At 33.1% G+C, this 14637-nt stretch overlaps 2 protein-coding genes across 2 annotated transcripts; one reads left to right on the top strand and one right to left on the bottom strand.

Annotated features, from left to right (window-relative positions):
* Positions 1 to 621: 621 nt before the first annotated feature.
* On the top strand, positions 622 to 4189 carry TRIADDRAFT_22857 (uncharacterized protein; the record flags this gene model as incomplete). Its single annotated transcript, XM_002110954.1, has 4 exons — positions 622 to 1397; positions 1588 to 1747; positions 1924 to 2374; positions 3654 to 4189. The coding sequence occupies 4 exons, from the start codon at positions 622 to 624 to the stop codon at positions 4187 to 4189; spliced, it is 1923 nt and encodes a 640-aa protein (XP_002110990.1).
* A 1164-nt stretch (positions 4190 to 5353) lies between these two features.
* On the bottom strand, positions 5354 to 13257 carry TRIADDRAFT_54475 (uncharacterized protein; the record flags this gene model as incomplete). Its single annotated transcript, XM_002110416.1, has 28 exons — positions 5354 to 5467; positions 5564 to 5668; positions 5771 to 5890; positions 5972 to 6019; positions 6136 to 6196; positions 6302 to 6405; positions 6525 to 6618; positions 6750 to 6843; positions 7013 to 7138; positions 7237 to 7340; positions 7436 to 7507; positions 7598 to 7660; positions 7807 to 7871; positions 7999 to 8109; positions 8193 to 8256; positions 8391 to 8479; positions 8550 to 8645; positions 8776 to 8835; positions 8902 to 8955; positions 9039 to 9108; positions 9206 to 9279; positions 9360 to 9407; positions 9534 to 9641; positions 9826 to 9897; positions 10062 to 10146; positions 10510 to 10610; positions 11310 to 11404; positions 13218 to 13257. The coding sequence occupies 28 exons, from the start codon at positions 13255 to 13257 to the stop codon at positions 5354 to 5356; spliced, it is 2337 nt and encodes a 778-aa protein (XP_002110452.1).
* Between the last annotated feature and the right edge of the window lie 1380 nt (positions 13258 to 14637).

Here is a 14637-nt window from a genome sequence, read left to right as displayed (position 1 = left end):
CGGTAATATACTTTAGCCTCAAACCCATCCATGTGTTTGGTACACAGGCCTTTGATAGAAGTTCGATTTTCAGCATTCCTAGAGTAGGCGGGGGCGAGGTACAGTCATGGTGTACAGTGTACAGTCCCGTCCCTTCTTACAGTCATGGTACTGTACAGTACTGTACTGTACACTGTAGTACTGGAGCACCATTTTCAGATGGGTTTTCGAGCTACTTTTGATGCAGTTAATTTAGTGGGAAAACTGGACACTAAATATTATTTATTTATTATTAATAGAATAAGATAGGTATAAAATTTCATGATGACAGTAATGTACTGTAACGCTACGAGAGATAGGATAGATAGGATTATTAATAGAATAGAATAAGATAGGAATAAATATAAAATAAAATTTCATGATGACAGTAATGTAATGTAAAGCTACCAGAGATAGCTGCTAGTCGTGAAAAGAATTGATTCCAAAAAATATAACATGATATACTGATGATTGACTGCTGAATGAGTAGACGCATGACACTGCAATAGAGCTCCAGTTTAGTTTGCATCGTTTTGCTGATAAATTGCAAAGATTGAAGAATAACATTGAGTTACAAACTTGATTCTATAATATTGCAGTAGAATGCATTATCGATGGAATCTTGTCTTGACTGTTGTGTGGCTATGGCTTTTATACGTCGCTGGTATACACATCTTCACCAAAGGTTTCCTTCTCCGACGTATGGAAATTGCCAACAAAAGTCATTGTAGTCAACCTTGGCGATTCAATACTGCTATCCAATCACTCTATCAGAGCAATAAGGAGAAAGACACTTGTACTATACCTGCACAATATCATCGAGCAATTTTGATCATTATTGATGCTCTACGATTCGATTTTGTCAAGTACGATGAAAATTGGATGGGACAATCTTATTATAGAAATAAATTGAAGATAATACATGAATTAATGACAACACGACCGAATCAATCAAGACTATATCAATTTATGGCTGATCCACCAACCACCACTATGCAACGAATTAAAGGCCTTACAACAGGCAGTCTGCCAACATTTGTTGACGCTGGAAGTAATTTCCAAAGTAGTCAAATTAGCGAAGATAATTTTATCCATCAGTTACGTCAATTGAATAAAACAATCGTATTTATGGGCGATGATACATGGGAAGGCTTGTACCCTAATGTTTTTCATCGCTCACATCCTTTCCCATCATTTAACGTTAAAGATCTACATAGTGTCGATAATGGTGTTGTCAAACATTTAATGCCAGAAATGCATCGTCATGATTGGAGTGTACTGATAGCTCATTTTCTCGGTGTTGATCATTGTGGTCATACTTATGGTCCCAATCATCCAGAAATGTCCAATAAATTAATACAAATGGATACTATCTTAAGGTAAGGAATTACGTTGGCTGAAAATAGCAATTGTATTAGAGGCTACTCAATGTACTTTTAAAATAGGATGTAGCTCATACTGTAATTGTATCACTCGTAATATATTTGATAATAAATCATATCTAATCGCTAATCATTTCAGTCAAGTAACGCAAATTAATCTAGCGATGTACTCAATTAATCCTATTAGAAAAATCATCGCTAATATCGATAATGATACTATACTATTGATTATGGGAGATCATGGTATGACTCGAACTGGAGACCATGGAGGTGATAGTGATGCTGAAATTACAGCGGCACTATTCGTTTATTCTGGACGTCCTATAAATAATGGTAGGCCAGACAAGGTATGAATAATATCTAGAATAAATAAAAAAATTGTATCACTGGATAGATTAATTCATAAGGATCATGACTTAACGACAATACTTCATAAAAAATTGAACATCAATACGGTACTATTTATCGTCATCAATGTAATTCTGACAGGTACTATTGACATTTTAACTGTGCAATAATACAGGGGTGGAAAACAATTTCACAAGCTGATTTAGTACCAACTATATCTCTATTGCTTGGACTACCTATTCCATTTGCCAATCTCGGCTTAGTAGCAGATGAACTCTTTACAATTACAAACGATTCTTTGATAAACATGTACCACAGGATTGAAATGCTGCGAATAAATGCTTGGCAGGTTAACACTTATTTAAAAACTTACTCAAAATTGGCTAATGATTTTCTTGGTCCAATATCGCTACAATTAGAAGAAGAATACACAGCTTTAGAAGCAAATTATTGGAAAAATTTAAATTCACATGATTTATCGTTAAACAGTGAACAATTAAGTAACATCCATCGAGCCTATCAAAGCTATCTGAGGAATGTACGAGAAATTTGTGCAAGTGTTTGGGCTAAATTTGATATGATTACAATTTGCTTCGGTCTTTTAATACTAATGATAGCCATTATTAGTACATTAATGATATTACAACGCCAACGAAATTTGAAAGAATCTGTTTTAGTCCAGTTGGAAGTAGATAGTACCATTAATTGGAATATCAAACTAGCTTATAGAGTTTGGTTCTTGACATTAGTGACGTTAGTTCTAGCTACTTATTTTTTACATTGGCTTGATATATCATACGTTTTGTCTATTGTTGTCTTTATAAGTGCATTGGCATCAGCTGTATCTTGCTTTTATACTAATACAGGCAGACTTGATGATTATTTTATAATTTGGGTAAATTTGCTATACTCCACCGAATGTGAATCAATGCTGATTGGATGTTGTTTTATCTTTCATTCATTATCTTATTTTTCAAATAGTTTTGTAGTCATGGAAGATAATATTACACGCTTCTTTGTCCAAACATGTGCTATAGTGTACATATTTAAACTTTTTAAAAATACTGCAAAGAATGTTAAGAAAGGAGAGAAGAATGCCAATGGATTGAAAAATATGTTGTTATTAGGTTTGGCTTGGATGTGCGGTAATCGCATTGCTTCCTCATTTTATTCATGTCGAGAAGAGCAATACTGGTGTGCTCCATCAAATTTACTGAACTCTCCTACAGGAATCCATTGGTCCTATAAATGCCTTTCATTTGCATCCGTATTAATAGTATCTGTATTGCTTATATTAACGATACATCAAGATAATTTGAAATTTACTACCTTTGGCAAATTGTTGAAATGGAGTACTCCAATTTGTTCAATATGTATTATTGGTTACTGGTTGATCTTATCTTTACCAGAATCTATTTTAAAGTCATTACTACCGTGGCAGCATGTAATCTTACCTCGAATAGTCTACGCTGTTGTAATTATTACAGTAATAACTTTATTATCTAAATCTATGATGAAAACGATTGCAAAGGTTAACCTTAGTAAAGGGTTACAACTAGATAAACTAGAAATAACAATGAAGTTACTCCTTTTAACACTATCTTTACCGTTAATGATGCTGCTAGGCTGTGGGTTAGCACCATCGTTACTACTTTGCCTATTTGGTATTACTTGCTTTCTAGCTCTAAGTAATTTTTGCCGTTTATTATCAATGCAAGACAATTCAGGTATACTCCAGTAATCAACTAGCTAATTTATAGTACATTTAGGATGTATAGTACTATACTGTACACGTTATGATATAAAATTGATAAATTTTTATAGGTGTGATCATGATTCGGGTAAAAATGCCTCTGTCGACAGTAACAAATATGTAATTGCATTCAATATGATTTATATCTTTAGGTTCTGTGATGTCATGTTGGACACAAATACTTACCTGGGAAATCCTATGTTCACAATCCTATTTTATTACTGGTCACCAAAATGCAATTATTACAATAAGATGGGCTGCTGCATTTACTGGTCTTCATGGTGATTCTAATAGCTATGCTTTGCTTGGTTTATTGGTCCTTTTAAATACATACGCAGCTCAGATTATATTTGGCCTTTGTGTAACTCTATTAGTGCCTATGATTCGATATCCTGAGTTATGGAAAAAGTACCGTAAAGGCGTGAATAGAGAAATTATTTGTTATAGTTCATTCTTTGAGATTGTTGTTTATTTCATTTTATTTTGTGGTATAAAAGTATTTTCAGCCGCAATCGCTGCTGCAGTATTGCGTCGCCATTTGATGGCATGGAAAATATTTGCTCCGCGACTCTTATTTGAAGTCTCTTCGTTTATTATTACTTCGCTATCTGCACTTGTTGGATATTTGATTGGTTATAGATTTGTTAGCTTACACGAAGATGACAAATGTAACATTAGAAGCTCTTAATTGAGCTGATTTCATTCCGACCTGAAATTTAATTCTACCTGGTAAACTAGGAATGTAAGAAAAACGTTATTTTTAATAAAAAAATTGTTGATCTAGTTAAACTAGAAATCTGTAAGTTTTGTAAAATTTTTAATTCAATACTTTGACAAAAATTTAGTCGTTACATAGTTACTTCCATCGTATTGACTGTAAATAAAACGAATTATACGTGTAATGGATTTGATACAATTTACTTCCTTGTTTATTAGTAAGATATTTTTAACTTTAGCTGGTCTAGCAGCGGATGACTTGATGGGTGAGCTCTAAACTTCTGACCGTTTTATATATTTACAGTGATAGAGAAACTTACATGCAATTATAATCAGATTTAACTAATAATAGTAATAAGTAGACTTTTGTTGTAGAGTCGTTGATATATTATTATAGTGTTGAGTAAATACGCACTTCAGCTTTCGAAAATTATTTTCTCATACAACAATGATGCGACGTTGTCATTGAAATATGATACGATATTGTTTGACTTTTTGTTGTATCTACCTTCTGACCTAGTAACAACTCCATCAGGATTGATTGACCTTTATCTCTAAAGATGCTGCATTATGATTTATGCAGTTTATAAGCAATATATTGCTGCAGCAGCAAAGAATAACCTATTCCTTGTCAAGGACTACTACATACATTCTTCTGTAATAATTATATAAATAGAAACTATCATTTTCAATCACCAAAGAATTTTTTTGGAATATTTCCTGGCTGGGTGATCATAGAGTTAATTTCGAAATAGAAAAGCTGCTGGGATACTAAGGCATTCCTGAACACTGAATGTGTTAGGAATGATATCCAATCTAGATACTGTAGATTGAATATTTGTCCATTCCATCTAGAATATATTTTACTAATTGTAAGTAATAGAAAATAGACAATTTTCCATATACAATATATGTATATTTTCATTTATTGATAAAGGTATAATATGCCAAAGTAGGCCTGCTATTATTTGAAAGGGTAGAATTTAAAACACTTTACAGACCTACATAAAACGGCATGGCATATATTCTAAGAAAGAAAAGGACAGTGTCGAAACTTTACATAACATAATTAGAGTATTATAAAGATTAGCCAAAGGATGTTGATATTTAAACAAGTAGATAGCTGCTATATTATTCAATCACGAAGTGAACAAAAGTCAGTAAAAACTCGAAGTATACGTGAATCCGTCTCGGAAGTGAAAAGTAACTGTTCTAGTGTTTCCTTGTATGAAAATACTTCTTCATAATACTATAATATAAGAAGAAAATTGATTAAAAAAAGAGCATTTACGAGTACTGTATATACCGTACGCAACAATAACCATAATTCTATTAGTACATTTACCATATGCATCACTTCCTTCAGCTTTTCCAGGGCGAAGCTTAACCATGGACTACTTTGATCTTGCTCTCGACGATACAGATGATCATTTAGTATGATAATAAATCGCTAAAAACAGACAAAGAGATAGTAAAAATCTTAATGAAGCTTACTCCAATGATGATTTGCTGTATATCATTGTCTTACAAATTATGCAAGGCACTGTATTACCTGGAATAAGATTAAAAATACTTCTTTTTGCTTTTGATAAGCGTTATACACTTCATCTGATAGATTATCCACAGCATTAGATAGTTTTGATCTTTCTTCATCAGTGGTATCCTCTGAATTCTGTAATATTAGTATGAATATATATCGTATTAGCAATAAAACACCAGATTGATTAAATGAAAGTATTTTTGCAGGACAAACCGAACAAGCACTAAATTTTTCTTTTACATCCTGCAGTTCTCTTTTGGCCTTTGAATCATGAAACATCATTTATTAATTAATATACGCGTACACGTATACAATTATTATTAAAGCGTGAAAGCAGATATGCAAACTTGGATTTAGAAAGATTGGGATGCACTTACAATACGCAATCGTTTACTACATTTTCGTAAGCAATGATGTACGATATTCCATACAAAGAATCTAAAGAATAAATCATTTTAAATATATAGATAGAATAACTTTAGACAACAGAAAATCTAGGCAAATACAAGCTATGAAGTGGTTAAGTATATTGTGCAATATAACCTTTGAAAACTGCCTAACATATCCCGTGAAAGAAGCCAATTAATGACTGAAGATGGTTCAATAATTTCAAGTCGTAGCATTTTGTCTAAAAGTAACTCTAAAATCTTATCATAAATAGATAAAAACAAAAGTGTTCAATTAAAATTTAAGGTTTAACTGAATATTATTTAGCCTTAACATAATTTTGTTATCATACAATTCGTAGTATTGATATATGAAGTACCTGTATATTACGTTCCCAAACGCTAAACATAGAATTTAAACATATTATTTGCTCGTCACCACCCTTGATGATAGCTTTAAATACTGTCTTAAATCTATGATTTATAAGAAATTAATTTCCTTTAATATTAATAGGTAGATAGAGAATTTAGTGCTGTCATTAATAATCACTTTATCTATTCATTTTGTGGTGTATATTCAATACGTTTCTATACATTAAGCATACTTTGTAATTCCGCTTGTAGCATGGCTAATAGACTTTTGTCCAATGGATAGTACGCATTGTACTAACACCTCTGCAGCAGTCTTCGCATATTCATCTACAAATGATTAAAGATTTTTAACTGCTAAAATTCGAACAATTTTACAGTACTCTGTAATATTTCAGCTGTTTGCCTTGGCTCAATTCAGACTATCATAGGCAAGATTAGATTCTTTGTATAGTAAGCGATAATAATAAAGTTTTATACCTACAATAAATATAAATACCTTCATTATCAGCAAATAAACTTGTTTTTGCGCTCTCTAAAACTTCAATAACTTCCTCTGGCGATTTCTTGGCCTTGAATGCTGTAAATAATTGCTGAGCTAGATTTACAGCAGGATCCGTTGATTCTACGAACGCGTATATATAGGAGACAATATGTCTTATAATAACGTAATATTTTCTCCATAAGTATATATTTGAAAAATTATTAGCTTTTTGTAATCACCAGCATCTGATCTTTCAAATTTGCACTTCGGCGAGGGTTCAGGGGGTAATAATTGAACAAGAGGCTCAGTGATAATTTCAACGATACGGTCGAAATATGCTAGCCTAAAGATCGCAATGCAACAAACGTTAAAATGAAATTGTTTTCGAGTTACAACTGCTAAGTACTAAAGATGGAAATTTAATATCGATCTACTTACCGTACACATTTTTCTAAAACTTCACTAACGAATCTCCGTTTCGGGGATGATTCTTGGTTTAAGCAGTCCTCCCTAATATCGCGTTTGTAAGGGTTTTAAAGCATCAGTATCTTTCAAATTTTAAGATAAGGATAAAATATTATCGAACTATTGTTAACTTACCAATCGTTCCAACTCCATTTATATTGAAAGTTACTAAGATGATATGAAAACCAGCTAGCAAATCTGTCATATCAATAATTCATGGAGTCAATCTTACTAATATTAATCAAAAATAACTACTAAATCAACATTTACGGATTGCAGTAATAAAGGTGAAATTAAAAGCGTAGATTGTTTCATTATCTAAAAAAGTGTATTTAAAGATGTACCGATGCACACAGGTAACATTCATGATGTCAACACGATCATATAGGATCCCTGTTGCTTCAGCAAGCTAAATGGTAAACAAATATTATTATTATTATTCGTAATTATATGCTGTAAATTTCTATTAATAATTTTGACAAAATTAACATCATAAATGTAATTGGAAGATATAGCTTAAAAATCAGGTAGCATACCACTTTGGGGACAACGGTTGGCTCTGACTTGCATAATTCTATTAATAAAGAACTAGTGAAAAGCTCTGGAAATACTGATTTCGGAAGAGTGAATAGATCACTAAAAATGGTCTGCAATTAACAACATTGAGAGTTTTTATAGGTGCGATTGAATATTTTACGATTTGTAATCATATATGCGTATGCTCTGTTACCTCGATAATAGTATCATATAATGACAGTCTGGATCTGCTAGGAAGAGACAAAAGGCGAGAAGCACTACAACAGAATAAATGTTACAGTATTAAAGACATTGATTACAATTTACGATATGAATCTATGCAAAATATGATATCTCTCTTGGTATAAGTAATTAATTAATAGAGATTATTGAAATATTTGTTACATCTAACCATTCTTTACGATTTTTATACATGGATTTCATTATAGTACGGATAGATTCTTCCATTATGTATCTCTCGACGCAATGAACAGTTTCACTCTTTAAAGAATTGGTATTACATGAGTAGTGTTGAATAAATAAACTTTTATCTATCTAGTTTCTTTATTACCTCTGCTTCTTGTTTAATAAGCCTAAAAGTAACTTTTGGCAACGGGTAGATCACATCATCGTCATGGTGCGGTATTGTTACTATTGGAAATGTATGCTAAAATAGATAGATAATGTATAACATTAATTTATTAACCAAAGATATCGATAGCTATTGTAAATTTTATTTTTTATGAAAGTAGTAGGATTTTGCTTAGATTGTACAGTCAGAATTGTCTAAGTCTTACATCAAAGGCATTGACCAATATATCATCGAAAGCACGGTAAGGTCGATGTAGGTAACGTTCCTGAAAGAGAATATATTGTTGATAACAGGGAAGAGTCTTATTAGATGCAAGGTAGATAAGAATTACCTTCCACCCATTTGATTTTAAATCCTTTATTTGTTGCCATAAGCAGTCTAGATACTAAATTTAAGAATGAAATTGATCTTATAGGATTAGCAGGACAAATAATTTACAGATGAGGACAGGATAAGAATTTAACTAACATCTTCTTGGGGTGGATAGATTTTTTCCTTCCAGGTATACAATGATGACAGGTATGGTTTTTTCCTACGTCTAGATTAATACATTAAGATAATTTACACACTATGGTACAGTCTAGAGGGATAATTCAGCATCAATCCAATTGTAGTGAAGTGGAACCGCCCCTTACTTGATATAACTGTCTATACTCGACATTAAATTCGCCAAATCTTCTCCTTTCTCTTTAAATAGTTGTCTGCCAACCTGGTATTGTAATGATTTTGTATCATTGATCCAGCATGTTTTAAGTTGTAAGATTAATTCAATGTCAGACTGTAACTTACCCATGGTAAAGCAGAAAGCACTGCATACACGAACCAGTCAGATCGGGCCTATAAGGAAATGAATTTAGTGTACAAGGTGTAACGTTAAAGTACTTACAGTTGCTCTAATTTGTAGTTCTTAACTATATAAGTAACTGATAAAAAAAGGAAACTTTTTATTCAGCTATGGGATACCTGCGGAATGTCAGGTTCCTTAGTAACACCAACAAAACTGCTAAACATGATCATGATAGGAGTTGATGATATGACATGAGCATTGACCATATCTGCTAAAAGGCGTACCTTTTAAACATAAAGAGATAAAGTTTATTTAATTTTAAGCTAATGAGCATCTCAAACAATCTCTAACTATACACCGTAATATTTTTATATCGTGCAGAAGTAGATTTAGCGCTTTAGAGATTAGATTCACTATGCAAAAATAATATAATTGTAAAACAATAGCATATAAGATGACGGCGGTTACCTTTATTAGAGCTGGTTCAAATTGGCCTTTCATTAGATCTTGCTCAAGATTTGCAACAGCCATGTTAACAAACTAGCGGGATCAATCATAATTATTTAACTTTGTTGTTAAAGTTCTACGCATTTTGTTTTTTATGTAGAAGTTACTTATGTAGTATAGTATGTTAGCCATACGTGGTATATCTTTTACATTATGAATATAATGTGTCGGGTACATAATACTATTTATTCATTTACCTCTTCACCAGATTTATAATTCTTAGCATTTAAGAGGCCAATAAGAGTGGAATAAATGGATACTTTGAAAGGTAGCAACGTTACACTGTCAATATGAAGAAAAAGAGAACAAAAGGATTTCGGTAATGAGTATTAGTTTCAACGTTCTAATTGATAGATTAACAAGCCGAACTATTTAATCATATCTACAACCAATAAGGAAGAAACATATAAGAATACGATATTTTAATTTTTGTTACATTAATATAGCTGCAGTGTAGTAAACATGAAGACTAATTTAATAATAAGTGGTATTTTAATTTTCTACGTCGTACTCAGTAGTAGAAGAATAATATGAACATATAAAGCAAGCATCAAAAATATCACGATAATGTAGAATTATTTATGAAACATTAGGCTTAGTTTTATATGACCAAGATGTAAGCTCGTATTGAATGCAATTTCTTACCTGTTGTACAAAGTATCGAGAATTTTTTGCTTATAATTAGGTATATCTGCTTGTAGTACGCCAGCAAGTTTTTCTAAATTCGTTTCTAATGACGAACTACTCTGTAAAATTGAATTGATATTAGTGCAATTTGCAAGTAAGAACGATGTAACGTTATGAACCGTATCAATTTTGTATAATGTTATATTTCATTTCTGCAGGATTGTGTTACAAGATGCAAAGTATTTACGATATATTTTGTAGTGGCTTCAATTACCTAAAATAAACTGATGGAGATAATGATATTGCAAACCGTGATCAAAAAGCGTACAAATGTTTTTTGGTGGCTTTAATCCATGTTAATAAACTATGCATTACTATAAGTGTACTGTTTAGCTAATTAAAACGCGGCGAAATATAAATTTCAAGTTGATGGTTTCAATTGTCTATTCTTAAATATACCCACCATGATACGGATGATTGCTTTATATATTATCATAGCATACTAATATATACAACGAGTACAGTATAGGACGCATAAACATATTTACTATTGTTTTGCGGTCTGTAATAATAATAATAATTATAATACCCTGTTCATAATAACATCCAGTATATACAGATAGTCTATCATAAATTTGATGAAAGTGTACTTTAGTGATTAAGGAGGCAAAATGGTTTGAATAAATTATGGTTTTGCAATGCAGCTCGATATTCCATCTTCATGCTTTAGTGTACAATTACGGATTAAAATTGTTGATATTACAGACATTATAACAAGAGAGCAACTATGATGTAAAGATTGATTTTTATAGACTTACTTTTTCTCCAACGCGAAATATCAAAGACTCTAATCTGTCTTCAATTTGCTTGGGTTCATTGTTGCTTCTGCGAAATCGTTTAGCTTGCCTATGATCTAATTGATATTTAATGATCCGGTTGAGTATTTCGAAAAACAACACCATTGCCAAGAGGCACAATTAATCTAATGAAATATTATAATGACTACTACTTTTATTTGACAATCACAATCGGTTAGAAAGATGATTACGATCAAATAGAAACAGATAAGTGGGGATGCTGCTTCTGTATGCTTCATCTTGATTATCTTGTAGCTCATTCAAGAATAATAATAATTAAGCGATATGCATGATTCCTTTTTTAATATTTAGTACCCTGTGATTCATTGTAGATCAATGATGATTAAATAGCAGACTACGTGTAAGCGTGATTTCTCTGGATATGTCGTACATCTAGCCATGCAATATGCATGTTTGCTATTGTGTGATTGATTGCAGACCAATGATACCTAAACTCTATCTGTGATTTCTTAGGACTGTAGTATCATACTATTTATGTTTCCTATTCGTTCTCCCGTATTTCATCCAAGATCAGTAATAATACTTACAGTAGATGTGTGACTTGTTCTGACTCAATTGTATATAATTCTATCCGTGGATATTCGATTAGTTATCCTTAAATTCATACAAGATCAATGACAATAATTAATGATACGAGTGATTTTCTTTCGACATGTTGAATCTTTATCCATGCTTGTACGCGTATCATTTATCTTACTGTAGGGAAAGTTTCAGATTAATGATGTTTGGCTTACTGTGCACGGATACGCTGTATTTCTATCTATGCTTACTAAAATCATCGATGTCTTGATTACATGAGCACTTTCTTTTGGACCTATTGCATCTCTATCCGTGTTTCTTATTTGTTATTCTGTGATTCGTTCTAGGTCAATGATACGTATCTCGACTACATGAATCATTTCTTTTGGAAATGTTGCATCTTTCTCCATGCTTACCGTTATGCTATGATTGATTCAAGGTTAATGATATCTAAATTACAGTAGATGAATCATTTCTTTTGGATGTATTGCATCTTTCTCTATGCTCACTATTATCCCATGATTCATTCAAGGTTAATGATATCTAAATTACAGTAGATGAATCATTTCTTTTGGACATGTTGCATCTTTCTCCATGCTTACTGTTATGCTATGATTCATTCAAGGTTAATGATATCTAAATTACAGTAGATGAATCATTTCTTTTGGATGTATTGCATCTTTCTCCATGCTCACTGTTATGCTATGATTTCATGGTTAATGATATCTAAATTACAGTAGATAAATCATTTCTTTTGGACATGTTGCATCTTTCTCCATGCTTACTGTTATGCTATGATTCATTCAAGGTTAAGGATATCTAAATGACATAAGATGAATCGTTTCTTTGGATGTATTGCATCTTTACCCATGCTAGCTATTATCCTGTGATTCATTGAAAGCTAATGATATCTTAACTACAGTACATAAATCCTATTTGTTTTCGATCTATTGCATGTCCATGCATTATATACGTAAGTCATTCTACTATTGATTTAAAGCTTTGTTGAGCTGACCAATGCTCTTTCAATTCGATCAATAACTAGGTTTTCTTCTTCAAGCAACCTTCTCATGAAATCAATCACTGTATTGGATGGTTGCTATCGTATTCAGTATAAACTATTTGGCATAATTTATCATTGGCTTACCAAAGACATTGCAATACAACGAGACTAGTGTGAATTTTTATCCTTCTACAAGTCCTACTGTCTACTTTCAATCATCACTACACAGAGAGCGATATCGTAGATTACTGCATGTAGGCCATTCAGCAATCCATGCTGACACCTATCATAATGATGGAATTGTATATCTTGTTGTCAATTCTTACCATATTCATCATCGGAATCGTGATATCGTCGACGCGACATGATGAAACTTCAATGAAGAGTAGCGCAATCTTTCAAAATGTTCAATCAACGCTGAATGAGCTTATGGTAGTAGGCAATAATATTGGCTTTGTGTTGTTACTTTATTCACCAATGTCGATCCTTTTTTAATACTGTTGTCGTTGAATAGCTCCTTTTGGGGTGGAGGAAAGTGAGAATTTTTCTTTTAGCCAGACATGGAAAGATGGAGGAGAAAAATGGAAGGAGAATCCTTTGCCAGCTAGGTCGATGATACCGTTGTGCTCTTCAACTGCACATCGAGTGACTTGAGTGAGAGTACGTACTCCAATCGCACGTCACTAGTCCAGCGTATCATTGACCAAGTTACACATCCGCGCGGTCGGTATTGTTTCGAAGATGGCTTGGATGGCATTGTCAGCTTTGCGCATGTTCAAGCCATGCGACGCTGTCTGATACTGGATTTGGCTAAACTCATCCAGTAATTAGTACCAGCTATTTGTACAGTATAGTAGTAGTACTGTAGTACCCGTACGTACTCCGGTCAAGTGGCTTGGATGACATTGTCAGCTTTGCGCATGTTCAAGCGATGCGAAGCTGCCCATGAATTTCACTAAACTCATCCAGTACTAGTACTAGCTATTTGTACAGCATAGTAGTAGTAGTACAGTACGTACCCGGGTCAAGTGGCTTGGATAGCATTGTCAGCTTTGCGCATGTTCAAACGTAGCGACGCTGCCTGATACTGGATTTGGCTAAACTCACCCGCTAGTACTAGCCATTCATACAGTGTAGTGGTAGTAGTCAGGTCTAGGTAGTAGTACTCGACGGACCCCGGTCTAGTGGCTTGGATGGCATGGTGAGCTTTGCGCATGTTCAAACGCTGTCTGATACTGGATTTGGCTAAACTCATCCAGTACTGTACTTACTACTAGCCATTTGTACAGTACAGTACAGTATACTGGACTACTGGAGTATAGTAGTAGACTAGTAGCACTGGACGTGCCCCGGTCTCAAGTCATGTGGTCTCACGCACTGAGGTAAAAAAATGGTCATCTGACCGCGAGGTGATTTACTGTTTTGTTTCCACGTAGTGCCAAAACAAAATAATGATATAATAATCTAGCCTGGACAGGGATTTTTTCCCTCGTATACATCGATTAGAGTCATTCGTGTTGATACTTGGATAATTACTTCAGCAGTACTCTCACATTTCTTGCTGTTCGTACTAGTACTATCGGTTGATCAGTAAGAAATGTGAGAGTAACAGACAGACTGAGACATTGAGCATGGACTACGGGAAGCAAAGATTTTTCTTGGAGTAGTCAATGGCTTCGATAGTATTCCCTGTAGACAAAGTGTACAAGTCGACGTGTCGAAAATACTGCCAAGTTCTACAGCATA

This window comes from Trichoplax adhaerens, genomic scaffold, assembly GCF_000150275.1.
Source record: "Trichoplax adhaerens TRIADscaffold_3 genomic scaffold, whole genome shotgun sequence".
Lineage (NCBI taxonomy): Eukaryota > Metazoa > Placozoa > Uniplacotomia > Trichoplacea > Trichoplacidae > Trichoplax > Trichoplax adhaerens.
Note: the sequence above shows the minus strand (reverse complement) of the source record. Positions and strands in the feature narration are given on the sequence as shown.